The sequence below is a fragment of the Mus musculus genome, chromosome 9 (assembly GCF_000001635.26).
Source record: "Mus musculus strain C57BL/6J chromosome 9, GRCm38.p6 C57BL/6J".
NCBI lineage: Eukaryota > Metazoa > Chordata > Mammalia > Rodentia > Muridae > Mus > Mus musculus.
Genome location: NC_000075.6, coordinates 18282385 through 18306511, shown reverse-complemented (window position 1 = coordinate 18306511; position 24127 = coordinate 18282385). Strand labels below are relative to the sequence as shown.

General features: G+C 40.4%; 1 protein-coding gene, 1 long non-coding RNA gene and 2 pseudogenes across 2 annotated transcripts in view; 3 read left to right on the top strand and 1 right to left on the bottom strand.

The window, feature by feature from the left end:
• The window catches only part of Chordc1 (cysteine and histidine-rich domain (CHORD)-containing, zinc-binding protein 1), a 21734-nt gene extending 7489 nt beyond the window's left edge, over positions 1-14245 (bottom strand). Inside the window, exons 1-6 of the mRNA NM_025844.2 lie at positions 14052-14245; positions 11163-11212; positions 5450-5506; positions 4329-4486; positions 2126-2229; positions 1161-1219 (exon numbers count right to left, since the gene is read on the bottom strand). Coding sequence (NP_080120.1) covers positions 1161-1219; positions 2126-2229; positions 4329-4486; positions 5450-5506; positions 11163-11212; positions 14052-14115 — 492 coding nt within the window. The 5' untranslated portion in view covers positions 14116-14245. The remainder of the gene's footprint in view (positions 1-1160; positions 1220-2125; positions 2230-4328; positions 4487-5449; positions 5507-11162; positions 11213-14051) is intronic.
• Gm19178 (predicted gene, 19178) lies at positions 5829-7688 on the top strand (annotated as a pseudogene).
• On the top strand, positions 13247-24127 carry Gm51667. Its single transcript, XR_003948105.1, has 4 exons — positions 13247-13437; positions 13808-14327; positions 17618-17714; positions 23720-24127. It is a non-coding gene; the product is annotated as a predicted gene, 51667 (long non-coding RNA).
• Positions 15991-17544, top strand: Gm7692 (annotated as a pseudogene).

The following is a 24127-nucleotide window of genomic DNA, read 5'->3' as shown; positions in this document are numbered from 1 at the left end:
ATAGGCTATGACTTTAAGTCCACCAATTACCAAGGTTCTTGAATGCCCAACTCTTCAACTTATACCATTAATTGTACACATATGAGCTCTATGCCATTCGCATAGCTAAGCATTCAAAATAAAACAAAAAGCAAACAAAACCGTATTATAATTCTTACCATGAGATGGAGGTAGGAACAGAATGAACGAGTCAAGTAAAGGTAAAGTGTCATAGAGGAGAAAGCATGAAAAGGTATACAGGACAGACAGCAAAGGCTCTCACGGTGATGAGCCACACTCTGCATCGAGTCATTCAGCCACCTACTCTATGGAATAACACCACCTGCTTTTTATAATAGGGTTGAAGCTGTTTCCCTCCTTCTGACTTCTGACAGAGCTCTCTTCCTGAATTGGGTATGGTAGTACACAACTGTAATCCTGCCACTCAGCTGAGGGAAAGGACTGGAGTTTGAGGCCAGGTTGGGATAGAATAACTTGCTTCAACAAACAAAATACCTCCCTGAAGCAGATAACGGCTTACCACCAGTTTGAAGTAGCCCAGCCCCTTGTCCTGGGTTAGGCCTTTCACCGCGTCTACTTCTTCACCCACTCCTTTCAGATTATTGCCCAAGCCCCATGACCTTGCCATCCGCTGAGCAACATATCTCTAAAGCCACTATACTTGTATGGTTCCCTCTGTGGATAGCTACTCCCAGGGTAATCACCATCCCCTACCCTCACCCCTGAATTTTAACCAGGGCCACTGACAAATCTTATCTAAGTAGCCCACAATTGGAACCATGCTAGTTGCTAGGTTTATTCTATTTATTTTAGGTCTGCCTAAATTAATTATTCAATGGCCTATTTTTATCCTCCTGTCCACATTAGAAAATGCTCTATAGGATGAGATTTTTGTTTAATTTGATACTATTATCTTCAGTCCAAAACTTGTTGTATAGCACATAACAAGTGCTTATTAAATGGTAATCAAATTAGATTTATTCCAATTATTTTATCAGATGTTTCTCTTAGAAGTCTTACTGAATTTATAGCCCTAGTTTTCAGCAAAATGCCAAACATGTAAGTAGCACGCAACTATCTGGTAAGGTTAGAGTGAACTATAGTCCTCTGCTTGAATATTAAAATTTTACTGCATATATCCAAAGTTTTATAATATATACCTTTGAACACCCTCCATTTTTACAGGAAGTCCCAATCTTAATTTCATCACTGTCTTCTTCTGCAATGAAGAAAAAAGGTAACATGAGGTTTCATAACTATATTCTTTTTGAAATAAGAGTAATAAAACTACAATAATAAAATAGTACCTCCACTGTTTATTGTTTTGTTTTGTTTTTTGTTTTTTTGTTTTTCGAGACAGGGTTTCTCTGTATAGCCCTGACTGTCCTGGAACTCACTCTGTAGACCAGGCTGGCCTTGAACTCAGAAATCTGCCTGCCTCTGCCTCCCAAGTGCTGAGATTAAAGGCATGCACCACCACTGCCCGGCTATGTTGTATTATTCTTAAAAAGTATCCTTTCTTTTAAAACAAGTCTAATTCAAGGAAGACAATGAGATAAAAAACAAACGCACATCCTAGCACCTGAAAGGATGAGGCGGATGATTATGAGTTCTAAGTCATCCAGAATTGCTGGTGCTACTGGACAATGTCTTCTTGTCTCAAAACAAAAAGCCTTATCTCTACTTTTTGCCTATATGCTGTCAAGTAATATATATTATGTTTCAGTCTACAATGCAGTGATCATCCAATCTTCTAAAATCCTATATTCTCTTGTGAAACAGAAGTCATGGATGATATTTTTGTCCTTTGATATTAGGCAGAAATCAAATGGATAATAAAAAATATTTTATATGGTATACAAAGAAACATCTTAGCTGAAGAAATTTAACTGATAAAATAATTAAGGAATCGTAAGTTTGAGCAAAGACATCATTAATGGACCAAATGCTACTTCTCTGGTGTTATTAGCATTTGGGAAGGAAGGAAGTTCTCTGCTACAATATGTTACATTTTCACACAGTGCAATGTAGCTATTTCTTTTGACAGAAAATTACTAAATTTTATGTCTATTACTTACACAGAAAATTACTAAAAACAAATAAACAACCCAAAAAAAAGTCTTACCTTTTTTATCTTCTTCACTCCCAGATGACAGTTTAAGTTTATCAAGTGCTTGTTTTAGGGAAGCAGATATTTTTAACTCCAAGTTTGTCATTGGCTCATCTGGGCTAGAGAATTTTGAAGTCTTATCATCAATAGACCAAAGTACTTCTTTGTACTTAAAATTGATAACCTTAATAACTCCCATATGAGATGTTAATTGTCTGTGCATTACATTCTTTCTAATTAAAAGTATTTCATAAATAAATGCCATAACTGACCAACACTCTAATTTTCAATAAAATGCTGCATCTATTAAGAAATTAAGTTTCAAATTTTCATGCTATTGCTAGCATAAAGATACCACTACACAGTGGACTATAAGAAGGAAGGAAAGACTAGAGGTTCAAGCTTGTAAAGATGAGTAAGCCCCATGTAAAGGACTGTAGAATCCTTTTCACTTCATCCCCAAGCAAAATCCTCAAGCACTAAGTGAAAACAAACTCATCTGTACTAGCTGAGTCAATTTACTTACGTGAAGAATATAGACTTTTCAATTTAGATAAAATTTTATGACCGTGTAAAACCACTACCATCTTCTAGTGCTTCTTAATAATTACACACACACACACACACACACACACACACACACACACACATATAATTTGTTTAAGCCTATTCAGTAAACAATTACGGTCATTAATAAATGTAGCAATAAAAAGATCATAGTTGTTCACTCTGCGTTTACAATAACTTGTCAAATATTAATGAAGTACACTAGAATCTGTAAGTCATGAATAAAATAAAGCAGCTCAGTGCTGGAGAGCTAACTCAGTGGTTTAGAGGAGTGTTCTTCCAGAGGATTGGGGTTTGATTCCCAGTACCCGTAACGATGGCTCAACAACTGTTTATAATTTCTGTTCGAGGGGAAACAGTTGTTTTCCATGGGCTCCAGGGATGCAAGTAGTTACATGCAGGCAAAACATGCCCTTACAGATAAAACAAAATAAAAAATTAAAATACATTTACCTTTTCTCATAGCCTCTTATGTAAAGCTTATATATCTGTGTAGTCCATCATTTAAAGAAATGGTAATAATTCATATTGGCATTAAATTCTAATAGATTGTACTGAGATGTGAGAGATTTAAAGATGAACTGTACTGTAACAAAACTGCTGTTCTTTTCTGGTACTCCTTTAACTGTGTAAACTAGTGTTTGATAGTCTCTTAAGACTGAATTAATACTGTAGGAAGAATAAAAGCATTTTGATCTTTAATTACAGCCTATACCTCAAAATGCTAATGAGCAAATGAACATCAAAAGCAAGGATTTTTATTTTGGGGCTATATTATGTAATGATCTATTAACTTATTTAAACATAATAAACGGAAGAGTTGGAAACACTGTAAATTTATAATGTGAATACATTCTATTGGTTGTGATGATTTTTCAGGCTTGCACTTAAAAACCATTCACGTGAGGAACAAATCTGGAGCCCAGATTCTGTATTTATATTTTACAGGCACTATTTAGGTGCAGATTGAAGATCTTGCCTTACAGGAGTAAACCCATTAATAATATAGTGGTTCTCAAACCATGGGTCATGACTCCTTTGGGGGTGGGGTCAAACAACCCTTTCAAAGGAGCTGTCTAACAGCATTGGAATACAGATATTTACATTATGATTCATAACAGCAGCAAAATTGCCATTATGAAGTAGCAATGAAATAATGTTATGGCTGGCAGGTCCCTGTAACACAAGGAACTGTAGTAAAGAGTCACAGCATTAGGAACCACTGCATTAGTGCATTTAAATATAGTCTGGTTTGAACAGGAGGTGGACAATCTACTTCTACTTCAAGGTGAGCAAAAGCAATTGTTAAACTATTCTGACACTGAGGGTATCCTAACTCAAACTCCCTAAGTACAAATCTAAAAGTAAACTAAGTGACCAGGCCTCTGTGGCGCTTCAATTCAAACTAACTATATAAAAGGACAAGTCTTTTACCAAATCTCACCATACCTTCATGAGAATGTTACACGAGAAAACAGAGATATATAAGCCTCCAACTGAGAGCATACTCACAAAAACTAAAGGGTTACTACCAAAGGAAAATACACGAGTGGACACTGCAAACGTCTTTATACAAAATGCTAAAAGAAAATACCACCAGCAAATTCCAGTATGATACTGTCACAAATATAAGTAGCTGTATAGATTATACCTTGGCCTTTTTATTGCTTCTACTGGCTTAGGGGCTTGAATGATGTGCTCCTGAAATTTGGGTTTTAATTCAGATAGTTCCTTCTTCTCAGTAGTCTTGACTTCAGGCTTGACCGGTTCAGGTGGCTTCTCACTATTATGCCTACCTTTTGTACAGCCCTGTTAGTAAGATATGAACAGTTATGCTTTGACCTACTTTATGTATGTATGTTTGTATTTTGGGTGTTTCAAAGGCCTTTTCTAATTATACATGCCAAAGTTCTTTATTCAAAAAGGCCTCAGTCTGTAGTATCAGTTGCTAGAGTACTTGTCTAGCATGTACAAAGCCCTAGATTTGACTTCCAACACTACTAAGCCTGGCATGGTGCCACCTCTAATCTTACCACTTGTATTTGAAGGCAGGAAGATCAGGAATTCAAAGTTATCCCTGGCAACCCAAGGATGCTATGCTATCCTTATGCATCCTTGGGCTGCATAACATAACATAAGCAAAAACAATCTGAGCTTCCCCTTTCCAATTAAGCTGCAATATGGCCTTAACCCAAATAATTTATGAAAATTTATTTTTCTCATCTAAAACACTGAAATGATTGTTCTTTCTTGGTGCCATATAAAACAATGGACCATTTCACTGATGTCTTGATGAAATTTACTGCCTCTAATTGAGATTGTTTATATTATTTATTTATATACTCTCTATCTCAATTATCAGCCTCCCCTCTCCTCTCAGTACTCCCTCTCCCAGATCTTTCCCCCATTCCCCCTCTTCCTCACGCCCTCACATACTACACCCTGCCCCTCCCTAAAGTCACTGCAGCGCTAGGAGCATCCGCTCCCAGTCATTGCCTACCTACAAAGTCCTTCCTGATGTTCTCTTCAATACCAAAATAAAGGACATAAAATGACAAATGAATAGTTAGCATAATAAACTCTTAATTCTTCAAGGCAAAATTCTCCAAGGCAAAGATTTTAGAGGTTATGGAGGAGATGCAGCCCCTTTATAAAGTATGGTACAGTCTGATATTTGAGTAAATGGATATCAGTTATCTGACTGCACACTCTGGAGCCTCCAGGAACATGTACTTTTAGGAAAACAATACAGAGGAATAAAGTAGTACTTACTACAATGCTTAAGAAGTCAGAGAAATCAGTTGTCCTTCTTTTACAGCAAGACCAACCCTGTAAAACAAGGAAAAACATCAAATTAAAAAAAAAAAAACCTTAACACTGTGTTGCTCTTATTTCCTTGAATCCTGAAATTACATACACACCAGTTCAACTTTTGTATGCTGTTTCCTAATTACACAAAACGATCTTGTTTAAAAAAATAATTACTTCCTTAAAATAGAAAATCAATCGCTGTGCATGGCTCCGGGCGGCCTGCGAGCTCTTGGGCGAGGGATGTTGTGATGGAGAAACTGCGGTATTGTTGGGGCCCTGCAGCTTGAGCCACCTTGGCCAACTGGGCCCAGGGCCTCACCCCACAGGATCTACCAAGGCCATGTCTGTTCCATCATCCCTGAACCAGCCGGCCACAGAGGCCCTGCACTCAGCTTCCCCTTACCCCTGCACGCTGCCCATTACCAGCTGCTCAATGCCAAGCTGCAAGCTACAGCTGTGGTACCCAAGGACCTTCGAAGTGCTACTGGAGAGGGTAGTGTGCCTGAACCAAGCTCTGCCAATGCCAAGTGGTTAAAGGAAGGCCAGAACCAGCTTCGGCGAAATGTGATCTTGACCTTGGCGGAGGAGGCCAGCAAGGAGACTGGACAGCACCTTTGGGTCCCAAAGGCTTAATGCATCTATTCTCTGAGCTGGAGCTCTTGGCCCACAATGCTGCCAACAGAGGGCTTCATGGATCCGCCGTGATTATCAGTACCCAGGAATAGGGACCAGATGAAGGAGAGAAGGCAGCAGGAGAGGCTGAGGAGGATGATGAAGAGGAGAAAGAGGATGAGGACTTATCTTCTCAAACAGGGCCACCTGAGCCTCTGGAGAATGTGGAAGTCCCCTCTGGGCCCCGGCCCTCACAGATAGCCCCCGGGAACATTGCAAGAGCACTAGCCTCAAAGCTGGGCCACCTTATCACACAGATTTCTTCTGGAACCACAACGCTTTCCAGACATATCTGCCAACTGGAATGGATAAGGGTCCAGGACACCTCAGGGTCCTACTATTGGCACATCCCAACGGGGACCACCCGGTAGGAACCCCAAGTAGGGCCTCCCCCTCACAGGGGAGCAGTCCCCAAGAAGAGTCCCAACTCACCTGGACTGGCTTTGTTCACCAAGAAGACTTTGAAGAAGGAGAGTTTTGGAAGGATGAACCCAGTGAGGAGGCCCCAATGAAGTTGGAACTAAAGGACCCTGAGGAGGGGACATTGATTGTCCTTCCCAGCTCAGAGCCTCAGCCCAGCACCAGTGCCCCAAGAGGAAGAAAAGATGTCCCAAACGAAGGCCAACCCAGGGATCAAATGTTTCGCGGTGGGTTACCTAGGCTGGGTGTAGAGATGACAGAAGAGGAGCTGACCCCAGGATGGAGCAGTGTGGCAGTCAACAACTGGATCCGAGAGCTCTACCACAAAAAATGATCTATATTATCTGAAGGCTGGGGGCTGGGGAGAGAGAAAGGATTGCTGCTCTAGCTGTAGCATGAGACGCTAAAGCATTCATTTGTGGGGCATTGGGCGGGGCAGTGGAAGGGACTTTGCCTACGTAGCTTGCGATAAGCTGACCAAGATGCTCAAGTGCCACATGTTTTCACTGTGAGGCACCTGCCAAGAACATTGCCGCCAGCCTGCATGAGATCTGCTCCAAGATCATGTCTGAACGGCGCAATGCTCGCTACTTGATAAATGGACTCTCCCTGGACCCGTGGATGTCCCTTTCCAAGTGGAATTCCCAGCACCAAAGAATGAGCTGATGCAGAAGGTTCCAAGTCTATTATCCGGGGAACGTGCCCACGGCTACACCTGTTGGAGTAGATGTGATTAATGGGGCCCTGGAGTCAGTTCTGTCTTCCAGTTGCCGTGAGCAGTGGACTCCAAGTCACATCAGCGTGGCCCTTGCCACACTTACCATCTTGCACCAGCAGACAGAAGCTGTGCTGGGGAAGTGTCGGGTGCAGTTTCTCTCCTCCCTGGCTGTGGGCAAATATGTGCACATGTTTGCATGCATCATGTCTGCCGGCCTAGCCTCCTTCTGCTGTCACATGTTTTGGTGTGAGCCCAGTGCTGCCAATCTCTCAGAGGCTGTGTAGGCTGCATGCATGCTCCCACTACCAGAAGTGTCTGGATGTTCGCTTCCAGACCTCCACCTCCTGCCTCCCAGCACCCCCTGGGGAGTCAGTTGCAAGATGTGGATCCCAGACCCCATGAAGAACTCCCATCCTTCCTCTGCCTGCTTGTTTGGGGCCCCAGGGAACTCAAGGGTTTGGGGCAGGTAGGGGGAGGCTGTGGATGTTCTTCCTATACCCCATGTCCCCTGGGCTGCCCTTCCTCAGTAGCTGGGGTTCCCTACCTAGGGGCTAGGAGAGAGAAACTGAATTCCTTCACGGAAGTCATTACACTGGACTGATGATACAAGCAAGGGGCCAGAAGCAAAGCCAGCCTTGGGCTCTCCATCCCCAGTGTTTGAGGTGGAGCAGGAGGAACTGGCCCCATCCTCAATGGCCCAGTAGGGGCAGGAGAGGACTGGTGTCGGCATGGATCCCCTCTCCCCTGTTATGCGGGCACCTCTGCTGTACTGATATCAATAATATATTCTGTCTGCCGGGGGGAGGGGGGCGGGGGGGGTGGGCGAAGAAAAGAAAAAGAGAAAAAGAAAATCAGGGGCTGCTTTTAAGAATAGTATTTAAGTTTTTGAAAAAAAAAAGTTTTTTAACACCATCTATTGGATGAGGGACTGTAACTCACTGGAAGAGCTGTTGCCAGTGTACACAGGACCCCATTTCAATGCCAACATCCTCTCTCTAATTCATGTATTTAAAGGGTCTGAGGAGTAAGGGGATTTACCTGGGGGAAAATCTACTAAGTCATAATTATAGTCCTTTAGTTTTTATTTTATTTTATTTTATTAAAGATGTATTTATTTATCATACGTAAGTACACTGTAGCTGTCTTCAGATGCACCAGAAGAGGGCATCAGATCTCTCGTTACGGATGGTTGTGACCCACCATGTGGTTGCTGGGAATTGAACTCAGGACCTCTGGAAGAGCAGTCAGTACTCTTAACATCTCTCCAGCCCAGTCCTTTAGTTTTTAAAGTAAACTAACCTTATAGCCAGAAGCAGAACAGACAGAAGCAACTGAGGTATGTGCAGTTTTACAAACTATCAAGGGCTGCCTGGGTATTAAAGCAAGGAGCCACGAAATTAGGGAAGGAGACAGACTGAGAATGTCCTCTGCCTACCAACTTAAAGTAAGCCAGCACAGAACACTTTTAATGATTTATCAGCATGGCAGCTTTAGTTAATCCAGAGCTTAATAGGCCCCTAGTAATAAATAATTTTAGTCTTTTTCCATCGTAAGCATACATCCTCAGTTTCAGGTAGTAAGAGAAGTCCTTAACTGACTAGCACATTAAACCAATGAAAATAAAGTAAGGTTAAATAATTCCCCCTTGGTTACCCAGAAAAGTGACTGCTTTGGTATTTAGATGCCTTTATCATCTTGGTTCTTTCTTAACTCTCAATAAAAGGCATGAGGGACAAAACCCAGAGGCCCCTAGTTCTGAAGCTCTCTCCCTGTGCTGTTTGCCTTACCTCCACCTTTAAGATTTACTATTTGTTCTTTCACTGTATTCTGGTCTTATTAAGAGCTTGTCTAGCCTTTCTTCTGGCCTTCATCTTTTCTGTGTCTGGTGCAATGCCACTGAAGACGTCTCATAATCATTTCACTCAAAAAACAGATAGTTTACATAGTTTATCAGGAACAGCTTACTGAGGTTGCTTTCAGTTATTTTTAGTTCCAATGTAGTAGAGAGTAAAGAAATAGAAATACAATATCCTTGTGTCCCTAAGATAATATTAAACTCACATGGGTAGTTCCTTACAGCATAGAAGTTTTGGTAGTTTTTTTTTTTTAAGACACTATATGCTCTTTTAGGATTCTCTTTGGTTTTTAGAGGGAAAAAATGAATACCCTGTAATTTTTTTTGAGACTCTTAGATTGAGATGCACATAACCAATTACCAATCTTACAGAGTTTAAAGAGTGCTGATATTATCTGTAGTCTTCGAAAAAAATGTACTGTCAGAGGGCTACTGACTTTTACATGCATACAGACAGACATACATACATAAAATTACGTCAGAATCTTAGCATTTAATTGATACATGAAAAAAGTCTAAACAAAGGTGCAATCTGCTAAGTTCTATGACAAGGAAACCATGTTCCAGGGCCCTTTCCTCTGGCTCTTGCTTTGTTCTTTTTAGCCCCGAATAGTCTTTAATGTTTTAAAACTGATTATGGAAGTATACTTCTCTTTCTTGGAAAAGAATTATTTTTTGATTACTGTTCATTACCTTTCTTACTGTACTTTATTTCGTATTTTTCCCTTTTAGTATTTCTGATTTCCTATTCATTGGAATGCTTGCTTCCAATTTTTTGCAAGCCCATTCATTTGTATACTCAAGTTGTCACCTGCCGGTGAGTCTCAGAACACATTTGAATGTATGTGTCCCACAGACAATATCAAACCATTTCACATCAACTGAAATACTTTTTATTACCCTCAGTTTTGCAGTTGTATTAGTTTTTATTTACTTAGTTTATTATGTGTTCAGGTGTGTGCCCTATATTTCTTTTCATCTAACTTTTTGAGTCAAGGTCTCTCACGGAACCTAGAGCTTGGCAACTCATCTAGACTGGCTCACACAGAGAGGCATAAGGACCCACTTTTCTCAGCCCTATGGTAAAGATACTCCTTTCACCCTGATTTTATGTAGGTGCTAGGGAACAAATTTAGGTCGTCCTCTTGCTCAGATGGCAAGTGCTGTCACTGACAATAATTCTCCAGGTTCTTGTTGTCTGTCAGTATTCTATAAATATCTACTGTAAACCTTGGCTTTCCAGTCTGCTGCATTCCATGGCCCAGTAAATTTCAAGTAATACAAGCATTATATGGCTTGCTAGTTTCATATTTAACTAAATGAGTAGTTAAATTTATATTAACAAAAACACTCTAATGTCATAAGGTGAATATTCGGACAAAAAGTTTTGTTTATATTAATTAATACTCAAGGAAAGACAGAAAGTAAACTGATATTCTCAAATTTATCCTGTTTTAAGAATGTGTAAGTCACTAAGAATTTACATACCTATTATTCATAAAAGTTTTTTGAAACAGGTAACATTAAACATTTGGTCAGAAAAACAAACACACAGCCTACAAACAAGAAAACCATTCTCCCATTTCTCTGATTCCTCAGCTTGCTAGAAAATAAAAGAGAAAATGTGGTATCATGTTTCCAGTAAACTAGTCCAACTAAATGTGTGTAAGCATTAAACAACAACTTCTAATACCTAAGGGAGGCCTTTCTTGTTAGTCACAGTGACAGAATAAAGACTGAGACCAATATGACTGCTTTAATTCAAGTTCAAACTTAGGAAGGGAATAAATCATTAGGAAAGTAGGATGGAATATAAATAAAATAACTTTATAACTGGAAAACATCACTGTCAACTGTCTCTGTCTTTAGACAATCTGCTTAAAGTACCCCAAAATGGTCATTAAGAAAGAAAAACTAACAAGCTGTGGAAGAAAAAAAAAAAAGGTTTTATTACATCTTTAAAGTTATTATACAAATACAAAGAAATTGAAAAGGTATCTTGTACCTACCTTTAGGGCATCATGAAAGACAGGAACACCTGGGTGGTATGTGCAAGCATCTGTTCAAACACAGGAAAGGAAAATCACACAACTGCTTACAAACAGAAGTGTCTATATCACCTCTTCCTTCAGGCGTTGGGGCTTCAATCTTTGTCCAAATTCGGGCAAATTCCTTAAAACTTTATTAGTTCCTTGTATTAAAAACATTACGTTAAATCTCTAGGAATATGAAACATGGACAAAACTAATCCAGTACTGTTAAAGGGTAATGTTCAGAAATACTCTGTATCGGGGTCTTACCCTTCCTAATGCTGTGACCCTCATGTTGTGGTGACTACCAACTATAAAAGTATTTTGGTTGCTACTTCATAACTGCAATTTTGGTAGTACTACCACTGCTCTATATTCTTTCATTTTTTTGTAGTAAAATTTGTCTATTAATAAAACTTTATATTCCAGTGATTCTGGCAATATTATTTTTTATTCTCTAAAAATCTCATACATGTATACAATGTATGTCAGTAAGAGCCAGCAGTCTTACCTGCTATGCTACCTACACCCACCACCCACCTCATTCGTCCTGAACTTTACCTCCACTAGAACCAGTTAGTGCTGCCTGAATGCATATTCAGCTGGCGAGCCACGCCCCTGAAGCAAAGCAACCCCTTCCCCTGCAGCAGCCGACTGCCAGCAGACCCTCCGCTTAGCCCAAGGGACCAAGGCCCTCCCCACTCTGTGCCAGTTTGTAACTAGCTGACAGCAGGCTCAGCACTCCTCCCCATCTTCTGTTTGGCCCTATCTTTTCATGAAAATAGCAAACTGAAGTATACTTATAAACCTATCCACACAAGTTTCCCAAGAAATTCTCTAATAAAGAGTTTGGGAAAAACAAAACAAAACAAACAAACAAAAAAAAAAAACTCACCACCACCACCACCACCAAAAAAACCACCTCAACATTTTAGTAACTGCCGTAATATCTAATTACTAAATTAGCATTTTAACCAATTCCTAGATACAAATCATAGATTTCTACAGTCTTCTTCATTAGTGCTATTATTTTATATTTCCTGTCTCTCTCCTCATTACAGAATAAAAGTTTTAATTTATTTTGTTCTTATACAAAATACATTTATTACCACCAGCATGTGGAGTGTTTTGTTTAAAACAACCAGATAACAGACACACTTATTTCCTGACAACAGTGGCATGAGGGTAGAGAAAGGAGGTTTCATTCTTCTGTAAATGTCTTAACTCACTCAACCTTCCAAATTTAATTCCCTACTATTCAATTCCTAGTGTTGCCGTGAGATCTGTCTACCCTCTGCTACTAAGTTAATATTACAGTCTTAGTAACTGCTATGTATACAAAATAGTAGTTAATGCAATGGAACAAAAAGAGGCTATTAATTACGTACAATGAGTTAGAATATAGAAGTTCAGAATGGAAACCTGTATGCACAAAGATATGCAGTAGAGAGGGAACCATTTAAAATTGAATTTAAAGTACAATAAGCATGGAACATATACCATATCACTAAGAGCAGGAGGACTGGATATAGACTGGCAGCTTCTTACAAGTGAAACATCTATCACTGTACTCCTTGAAAACCAGAAATATTGGTATATTCTGCACTAATCTTTTAATTTGTAATTTTAATGTGTAAAGTCAAATGATTCCCATTCTAAAAAGCTTTCTCCTAAATCCAGTGTTATCAACTGCCACTCATTCAACCAATTTACTTGGCATTCATCCCTACTTTCTAAAACACTTCCCCATTTGGTCGGCTGACTGGTGTTCCCTTGATGTATGTGCCCCAAATTGATGACTGTCTATTTTTTCGTGGCTTTCCTAGCCTATGGTTCCATTTCACACACACAAAGACAGATAAACTTCCAACAACAAGCTGGTATCTCTCCTGAACTTTGGTCAGGAATTTAGTACCCTAAAAATATTGCCTCAGGCTACAATGCATCAATGTATTCAGTACTGAAGTAGAATATGTACATATCATGACAGTTAAACGTGTGTTCATACACTGGCTTCGCTGCATCTTTCCCTTTAAATCCTGTCCCAGTCTCATTTTGAAAGAAGCTACCAGTTTACTTGTGTACCAAGATCATTATCTAAGGAACTGGTCTTAACCTCTTTTACAAAGCTGAACTGTGTTATTAACACGTGGTGTTCCAGTCTGTGATGAAATACTTCAGTGTGGTTCAGTTATATAATGAGTATATATGAATGGATATAAAGACCATACTATACATACTAGATGAATCGGAGGTAAGTGTTGTTTATTCCTGCAATAGCCCAGTTATCTGCATAAATACTCCACTCAATAATGAGATTCATTCACACCTCTGGTTTCACCCAGCATAGGTGCTTGCTTTCATTGTGCATTCCAAATTTGACCACACTGGCTTTTGGAACAGCACTTGGGGATCATTTTATGCTGGAATAGCGTAGTTTAAAACTGCAGGCCCCAGTAAAAGTATGCCGAAAACGTTATTGTGGAACGGATGTGTAACAGTCATTTCCGGAGCCCAGCACGGTTTTTTAAAAAGCAAGTAATTTGACAAGTGACAACACGCTTTCCACTAGTACTCAAACGCAACAAGAAGTCTAATAGTGTGCACCTCTTTATACCTCTTAGGCCCAGGAATCACGGCGGTGACAGTGTAAACCGGGTCTGGATAGCCTAGAATTGAGCAAGTGCAGGGGATGCCCACTGAGGAATGAGGGGCGCCGGGGACACCGAAGCGCCCGGCCCTGCGCTCCCAGAGAGGGTGAGAGAGCTGGGAGGCTCCGGGGGACCGCAAGAGGTGAAGCCAGGTGAAGGAGGCCAAGGGTCCGGAGAGGGAGGCCTGGAGAAAGCTGCCGGCCACGGTCCTCCTTACCGTCCGAGTTGGCCTCTGGGTCGAAACGCTGGCCACAGCCGCGGTTGTAACACAAGAGCGCCATTCCGTCTTCTCGGCGAAATCCACACCACCCGGGACTAGAAGTGAATCACCGCAGCAATCACCAGCACTACTGTTCAGGCCGCAGCTAGCTTCCGGAAGCCGCCGGTACTGCTTCAGGAATTTTCCCGAACGTTCCGGTTGCACAGGCGCAGAAGAGACCGGAAGACGGGCCAGCGTCGGGCGGTGGACAGATTTCCTACCGGACTGCCACAGGTGAGCACAGTCGGGTGGATCCGGACAGTTATAGATGAGACACCAGGGGAGGAAGCGGAAGACTCGGCGAGCGGCGATCTCTTTGTGTTCCACCCCGCATTCTCCCGGCGTGCTTTGTGTTGCGCGGCACGCCGAGTTCACTGCGCAGCCGCGGTCGCTTGCCAGAGGGTAATTGAGGGGTGAGGTCCGCCCCTTTTCCCGGTCCCTCGGTCCAGGTTTATGCAGCGTCAGAACCTATGCTCTTATGCTCCTCTAGAACTGCGTCAGTTACCAAAAATTGAGGTTAAGTCGTCTTACAAAGACAGGACTTTAGAATGAGCAAAATTATGTTTTGAGTGCAGTCCTAGAGTCAATCACAATTCTAAATTGAAATTTCACGTTAGTCATCACGTAACCTACATTCAATCTTTCAGTAGGTCTTGTGACATTTTTAGTGTGCAAAACACATTATTACATTAATAGGCAACTTGCAAACAGTATGGTCCTCAGCACATGCTTTCTATATGATGCTTTTGAAATAGCAGACTGTTTTGATGACGGAAAGTAGTTGTAATTTACCAATAATCCCAAGTTTATTAATGAAGATCTATTCACAACCTTCCTAATCCCAATAATAAAAGTATTCTCATTTTCTGTATCTCTTTTTATGCCTAGAAATATCAAACTTATGTGTTACAACAAAAAATATAATGTATTTATTTAAGCTAATAGAATTTTCATTTTATGCCATTGTTAAGTCATTTATAGTCATTGTTATGAATGTGAAAAAATATAACGTAAAAGCAAAATTCTAGGCCTTTAGGCCCAGGCTTGAGAATGTGACCTCTATGACTCAATGCTCCAAGGGATGCTAATCATAAAACAGCAATATTCCTCCACCCACCAGCTTCCTGGGTTCAAGGAGTGTTCATTCAAAGAAAGTCACCCTGACCCACCCTGACCATTGCTGGAACCCGCTATGCAAATGTGCTATTGTTAGGGGCTCTTAGAAACTGTCTTGAGAAATAATCCCCACAATTACCAGGTATTCCTTGTGACTCTTGTGACTGCACTTCTTTGTGACTCTTAACTGGTATTTTTGGTATTTTCCAACAATGCCCTCCCCACCTCCTTGAGTTGTGGTTTCTTCCTTTAAATACCCCTTTACCCAGCTACTCAGGGCGCCATGGTCTTCTACCCCTGCATGGTGTATGACTGTGAGCACTCTTGAATTAAAAGTCCTCTTGCAGTTTGCAGCGAGACAGTTTCTGGTGAGTGATTTGGGGTGTCGCCTCTCCTGAGTCAGAACATGGGGGAGTCCTCATGTTGTGGGTCTTTCAAAAGATGGAATATGTTGAATTATGTCATTTTCCACTCTCTCCTATATAATCTCACCAATTTAATTGTGCCCAAGTCAGTAGTCAATTTACTGCAGATTGCTCCCCTCTCCACTTTGAAAGTAGCTAATACTGTGTGAAGGGCATAAGCCTTTTAAATACTTCTAAATTTTAAAAAGACTATATATTGCCAATTGATTTCTAAAAGGTGGTATCAGTTTTCACTTTAGCTATGGATAGCTACTATAATCGACCATAGAAATTAATCATAAATAATAAGAAATGGATGAAGCACTCTAAAAACTTTTTATGGCCAGTTCCAACATTGCATATCAGTGTCACAACATCATTAATGGGATTATTAGATGAGTTGTTTAGGTAAGCTTACCATTTAGCATCCATAGTTTTTTACTGATAAAAATTTACATTCAGTAAATAATTTCTTATAGTGTGTAAATTGAAAATACAAGAATATGATATCAAAATGAGCAATTCTACCACTGAGAAATAACTGTAGAATTGCTAAAATAACTGATAAATTAATTTTCATTATTCAAACAAAGTATTTATACTTATAGATGTTAAAACAAAACAAAACATCAAAGGGGAACCAGGATGGCTCAGTGAGTAAACATGCTTACTGCCAAGCCTCAAGACCAGAACTAGATCCCTAAGACCCAAGTGGTAGGACAGAATTGACTCCTAGTTTTCCTCTGACCTCCAAACATGTTCTGCGATGTGCACATGGGTCACGAACATATGCCACAAATGTATGTGATTAAAAACTTACTTTAAAGACATGGTGCTTCCGGAGCCCAATGGAGAACCCGTGGCAGCTCAAGTCGGCTGGGCCGTACGACTTTTCTAGCTCAGACTGGCCTCCAGGGAAGTAGCTGAGGATGATCTTGAGTTTCTGATCATTCAGCCTCCCAGGTGCTGAGAGGGTTAACCTATCAAAGAGATTTCTAGACAAAATAAAACGGGAAAATTGATAGATTCAAGGACAATGGATCTGTGTTCAGTTGGAGTCCAGCTTTGTACCACACATGACTGCCATAAAGCCTTTTATACTCAAGACATTGAAAAAGTTGTCATCAAAAATGACATGTTTTCACTTCAGCTTAGAACTGGAATGATACATTCTGGGAATAATACAATTTGTCTCCATCATGTAAAAATGTATATTGACAGATTTGAAGAGTTGCAGAAATTACTTGTGACTCATTTAACTTACACAAGAAGCTAGCTCAAAAGAATCTGCATGTAACTGACTTAGATGATGTCACTTTTATGAGCACAAAGTTTGGGGGACAATTCGTACCTGGTTGAAAGCTTTGTCCAAAATGTACCCAGATTACCAATGGAAGTGTGGATGTTGATTCAGATGACCGCCAGAGATGGAAACCCGAGTCAGATGGAAGGACTGCTAAAGCTCTGAGGTCACTACAGTTTACAAACCCAGGAAAGCAAACTGAATTTGCTTTGAAAAGTGGTAAAAGTGAGAAAAGAAAGCTCACCAAAAATTCATGCACTGCTTCTAACAGACAAATTATTCCAGCAAAGAGTACTGTGTATGACTGCCAGGGCCTACTGATCTTCAGTGGCATGAACCCCTGTGACTGCCTGGACATGGACTGCTTGGGATGTTTCTATGCCTGCCCTACTTATAGCTCTACCAAATGTGGTGCTGAGTGCCACTGCAACCGCAAGTGGCTATATGAGCAGAGAGAGTTTGTAGGAGGAGAGATGAGATAATCCATAATAAACATGGTGGAAAAGCATATGGCCTGTTATCTTCCTGTCACCCATATGATATTTTACAAAGATGATCATCCAAATATTGACCAGCAAAGATGAAAACGGGGCAAAGAAATAAACAGTGACATTTCTGGAAGTGAAATTTGGATCAGTCGTAAATGGAATTGTAGACATCTCCACTAGTCCAGAGTGTTGATTACCATTGCTGTTCTGCAGACAGATGTGCATCAGAGGATCCTGATGATGGAAACTTACCACATTGCCAAGAGAAGTGGCTGGGATGAGCAAGAAGATGGTCCTAGACAAAGTTATGGTAAAAACTTAACATTGCAGGCTGCTTATTGTAAATAGATAGCTTCACAACATTGCAATGGTCAGAAAGGTTCATGTTCATTGTTACTAACAAAACAAATGCTGTTCAGACAACTTTTAGGCAAGACTTTAATTTTAATTTTCCTGTCCATTTGTAACTACAAGTTATTATTATTATTATTATTATTATTATTATTATTTTATTATATGTAAGTACACTGTAGCTGTCTTCAGACAAACCAGAAGAGGGAGTCAGATCTCGTTACGGATGGTTGTGTGCCACCATGTGGTTGCGGGGATTTGAACTCAGGACCTTCAGAAGAGCAGTCAGGTGCTCTTACCTGCTGAGCCATTTCACCAGCCCCGTAACTACAAGTTTTTAATGTTTTGATGTATATCTAAAGGTCATACAGCAATCCTCTTTCCTCTTTTAGCATTTCTTTGGTTCATGGCCTCAAAGTGCTGTGTAAATAGGCTCAGCCCTTAGCTGGAAGCAGGGCCTGTGACACAGAAAATTGATCTCCATGCAATACAATAGGTGGACATTTTGAAAAGAAGCTGGATACCTAAGTGCTAAAATACAGTTCTTCCAACTAGAGATGAACATGAATGTTCATCACACCATCAGCCATTCAGTTCTTCATCTATGCGTTCTTGGTGAAAATTTGTTCCTGAAGAAAAATGTGTTCCTCTTTTTACATTTAAAACATGAGTGTATGGTACATAAGTGGCTGCACATTTGTCTCAGTCACAGTTTCATTGCTGTGAAGAGATACCATGACCAAGGAAGCGGCTTATAAAAGGAAGCATTGTATTGAGGGCTTGCTTAGGGTTTCAAAGGCTTAGCCCATTACCATCATGGCAGAGAGCATGGTGGTATCTCTAAAGTATCACCATATCTTTAAAGTAAGACAGATGAGTCAGTATCTGAGATATTTATGTCCTTACCCATAGGCAAGAGAGCCTGGGCCTGGCATGGCTTTTGAAACCTCAGTGCTCACTAACAATGACATACTTTTCCCACAAGGCCATCCCTCCTAACTCTTATCAAACAGTACCACTTGCTGGTAAATAAGCTTTCAAGTGTATGATGAGCATATGGGGACCCTTATTCAAATCATCACAGCAGTATTTCTGGCTGTTAAAACTGTGGATAGATGTGAGGATTGAGACTTCTAAAATTGTCCCTTAAGAGAATGATGAAAAGCTGGAGAAGCTGAGACTTATCAGATAGAAACAGGGCGTCTCCTGAGGAAGCCTTCTGAGAAGTCCGAATGGAAGCAGCTCCAGCACTACTTACTTCGCCTTTGGTCTTTGCTCCTGTAGCCTCCAAGGTTCTGTTGTTCCTGGGTCTTTAGCAGCTTAAAATATTTGGAAGGATGAAAGCCAGTTTGAATTTTCCAGTACAATGGTATTTTTGTTTAGTTGGTTATCTCTACACTTGCTTGCTTTTCTTTGATAAAATGCCATCTCCAACTTGGAATTAAATGTGCTTTCACTTAGGGTTTTTCTTTGACCCAAGTGTCAGAAACCTAATGAGCAAATCATTAGATCTGAATGTCAGCTGAGTGGTGTAAAAAAACGTTTTTCACTATATTTTTAAATTAAAAGGTAGACTTATTTACTTTTTCTAAATTAAGGAAACGTTTTGCAGAGCTAAAGATAGACTCTAGTTTTATCTCAACCCTTAGAATCCTTTGGTTTTCGTCATTTATTTATTGTCTCTTTTTGTTCCAAAGTGTGTGTTAGGGCTCTTGAGAAGAAACTTTTGTGTATTTTCTTTCATTCTGTTTTCCTTGCAGCAAGGCTTTGTAAAGTAACCCAGGCTGGACCTGGACCTCTGCAGCCTTCTTACCACAGCGTTTTTCCTGCTGGGATGGCATGCATGTGCTACCATGCTGCTAAAATTAAAGTTTGAGGCATTTATTTTTACTTAAAATAGGAGTACATTTATAATGGGGTAAAGACTTTATATGAAAATGACTATATTTAATCACTCCTTCAAACAGATCTGTTCTTTTTTGTAAAGAGAATAACACACACACACACTAGATATTTTCTTTATTTACATTTCAAATGTTATCTCCTTTCCTAGTTTCCCATCAGAAAATCCCTATGCCCTTCCTCCTCCCACTGCTTACCAACTCACCCACTCCCATTCCCAGTTCTGGTATTCCCCTATACTGGGGCACAGAGCCTTCACAGGACCTAGGGCCTCTCCTCCCGTTGATGACTGACTAGGCCATCCTCTGCTACATATACAGATAGAGCCACAAGTCCCACCATGTGTTTTCTTTGATTGGTGGTTTAGTTCCAAGGAGCTTTGGGTGTACTGGTTAGTTCATATTGATATTCCTCCTATGGGGCTTCAGAATCCTTCAGCTCCTTGGGTATTTTCTCTAGCTCCTTCATTGGGGACTGTGTGCTCCATCCAACTGATGATTGTGAGCATCAACTTCGGTTTTTGCCAGGCACTGGCAGAGGCCATCAGGAGACAGCTATATCAGGCTCTTGTCAGTGGGCTCTTGTTGGCATCTGCCATAGTGTCTGGGTTCGGTAGTTGTTTACGGGATGGATCCCCAAGTGGGGCAGTCTCTGGATGGTCGTTCGTTCAATCTCTGCTCTGAACTTTGTCTCTGTAACGCATTCCATTGGTATTTTGTTCCCCTTTCTAAGAAGGATTCTGAGCTTCTGGGCTACTATCCCATGTGTGTTCCTTTGTGATTGGGTTACCTCACTCAAGATGATATCCTCAAGATCCATCCATTTGTCTAAGAATTTTATAAATTCATTGTTTTTGATAGCTGAGAGGTACTCCATTGTGTAAATGTACCACGTTTTCTGTATCCATTACTCTGTTGTGGGACATCTGGGTTCTTTCCAGCTTCTGGCTATTATAAACAAGGCTGCTATGAATATAGTGGAGCATGTGTCCTTATTAAGTTGGAACATCTTCTGGGTATATGAACAGGAGAGGTATTGCTGGATCTTCTGGTAGAACTATGTCCAATTTTCTGAGTACCACCAAACTAATTTCCAGAGTGGTTGTACCAGCTTGCAGTCCCACCAGCAATGGAGGAGTGTTCCTCTTTCTCCACATCCTTGCCAGCATCCGCTGTCACCTTTGTTTTTCATCTTTGCCATTCTGACTGGTTTGAGGTGGAATCTCAGGGTTGTTTTGATTTACATTTCCCTGATGATTAAGGATGTTGAACATTTTTTTAGGTACTTCTCAGCCATTTGGTATTCCTCAGTTGAGAATTCTTTGTTTAGCTCTGTACCTCATTTTTAATAGGGTTATTTGGTTTTCTAGAGTCCAACTTCTTGAGTTCTTTATATATATTGGATATTAGCGCCCCCCCATCGGATTGTGGATTGGTAAAAATCTGTTCCCAATCTGTTGGTTGCCTTTTGGTCTTATTGACAGTGTCCTTTGCCTTACAGAAGCTTTGAAATTTTAAGAGGTCCCATTTGTAAATTCTTGATCTTACAGATCAAGCCATTGCTGTTCTGTTCAGGAATCTTTCCCCTGTGTCCATATCTTCGAGACTCTTCCCCACTTTCTCCTCTATAAGTTTCAGTGTCTCTGGTTTTATGTGGAGTTCCTTGATAACCCTTGTACTTGAGCTTTGTACAAGGAGATAAGAATGGATCAATTCAAGTTCTTCTACATGATAACTGCCAGTTGAGCCAGCACCATTTGTTGAAGATGCGGTCTTCTTTCCTCTGGATGGTTTTACCTCCTTTGTCAAGGATCAGGTGACAAGAGCTCTGTGGGTTCATTTCTGAGACTTCACTTCTGTTCCATTGATCTACCTATCTGTCATTGTACCAGTACCATGCAGTTTTAATCACAACTACTGTGTAGTACAGCTTGAGGTCGGGGATGGTGATTCCACCAGAGGTTCTTTAATTGTTGAGAATAGTTTTTGCTATCCTAGGATTTTTTTTTTATTCCAAATGAATTTGAAAATTGCTCATTCTAACTCTGTGAAGAACTGAGTTGGAATTTTGATGGGAATTGCATTGAATCTGTAGATTGCTTTTGGCAAGACAGCCATTTTTACTATATTAATCCTGCCAATCCATGAGCATAGGAGATCTTTCCATCTTCTGAGATCTTCTTCAATTTCTTTCTTCGGAGACTTGAAGTTCTTGTCATACAGATCTTTCCCTTCCTTAGTTAGAGTCACACCAAGATATTTTGTATTATTTGTGACTATTTTGAAGGGTGCTGTTTTCTTAATAACTTTCTCAGCCTGTTTATTCTTTGTATAGAGAAAGGCCACTGGTTTGTTTGAGTTAATTTTATATCAAGCTACTTCACTGAAGTTATTTATCAGGTTTAGACATTCTCGGGTTGCATTTTTGGGGTCACATATATCCTATCATGTCATCTGCAATTAGTGATATTTTGACCTCTTCCTTTCCAATTTGTATTCCTTTGATCTCCTTTTGTTGTCTAATTCCTCTGGCTAGGACTTCAAGTACTGTATTGAATAGGTAGGGAGAGAAAGGGCAGCCTTGTGTAGTCCGTGATTTTAGTGGAATTGCTTCCAGTTTCTCACCAGTTAGTTTAATGTTGGCTACTGGTTTACTGTAGATTGCTTTTATTATGTTTATGTATGGGCCTTGAATTCCTGACCTGTCCAAGACTTTCATCATGAATGGGTGTTGGATTTTGTCAAATGCTTTCTCAGCATCTAATGAGATCATCACCTGGTTTTTGTCTTTGAGTTTATTTATATAGTGAATTATGTTGATGGATTTCCATATATTGAACCATCCTTGCATCCCTGGGATGAAGCCTACTTGATAATGATGGATGATTGTTTTGATGTGCTCTTGGATTCAGTTTGCAAGAATTTTATTAAGTATTTTTGCACCAGTATTCATAAAGGAAAGTGGTCTGAAGTTCTCTTTCTTTGTTGGGTGTTTGTGTGGTTTAGGTATCAGAGTAATTGTGGCTTCATAGAATGAATTGGGTAGAGTACCTTCTGCTTCTATTTTGTGGAATAGTTTGGAGGAGTATTGGAATTAGGTCCTCTTTGAAGGTCTGATAGAACTCTGCACTAAATCGATCTGGTCCTGGGCTTTTTTTGGTTGGGAGACTATTAATAACTGCTTATATTTCCTTTGGGGATATGGGACTATTTAGATCGTTAATCTGATCCTGATTTATCTTTGTTACCTGGTATCTGTCTAGAAAATTGCCCATTTTATCCAGGTTTTCCAGTTTTGTTGAGTATAGCCTTTTGTAGTAGGATCTGATGATTTTCTGTATTTCCTCAGATTCTGTTGTTATATCTCCCTTTTCATTTCCAATTTTGTTAATTTGGATACTGTCTCTGTGCCCTCTAGTTAGTCTGGCTAGGGGTTTATCTATCTTGTTGATTTTCTGAAAGAGCCAGCTCCTGGTTTGGTTGATTGTTTGGATAGTACTTTTGTTTCCACTTGGTTGATTTCAGCCCTGAATTTAATTATTTCCTGCCTTTTACTCCTCTTTGGTGAATTTCCTCCTTTTTGTTCAGGTGTGCGGTCAAGCTGCTAGTGTATGCTCACTCCAGCTTCTTTTTGGAGGAACTCAGAGCTATGCGTTTTCCTCTTAGGATTGCTTTCATTGTGTCCCATAAGTTTGGGTATGTTTTGCCTTCACTTTCATTAAACTCGAAAAAGTCTTTAATTTTTTTTATTTCTTCCTTGACTGAGTTATCATTGAGTACATTGTTGTTCAGCTTCCACATAAATGTGGGCTTTCTATTATTTATGGTGTTACTGAAGATCAGCCTTATTCTGTGGTGATCTGATAGAGTGCATGGGATTATTTCCTTATTTTTGTATCTGCTGAGGCCTCTTTTGTGCAATTATATGGTCAATTTTTGAGAAGGTATCATGAGGTGCTGAGAAGAAGGAATATCCTTTTGTTTTAGGATGAAAAATTCTATAGGTATCTGTTAAATCCATTTGTTTCATAAATTCTGTTTGTTTTGCTATGTCTCTGTTTAGTTTCTGTTTCCAGGATCTGTCTGCAAACTTGGTGGACGTTCCCATGGTCCCCAGAGGACTCTCCACACAGCAGGCACCCTAGCGTGCTCGGGATCTTAGGATTACTGGTGAGTCGAATGCAGCATATGTTCCAAAACCACCGTGAGGGGCCTGTGCCAGCAGGGGCAGGGACCCTGGAAACCCACCTGACCAGCGGCTCCGGTTCCTTCAGGTCGGCACCAGCCCCGGGCCACCTTAGGCGTGAACTCGGTGGATTTTCCCAGGGTCTCCAGGGACTCTCCACGCTGCAGGTGCCCTAGCTCGCCCAGGATCTTAGGTCACTGATGAGTTTAAGGCAACATCTGTTCCAAAACAACTGTGAGGGGCCTGTGATAGCAGGAGCAAGGACACAGGAGCCCTGCTTGACCA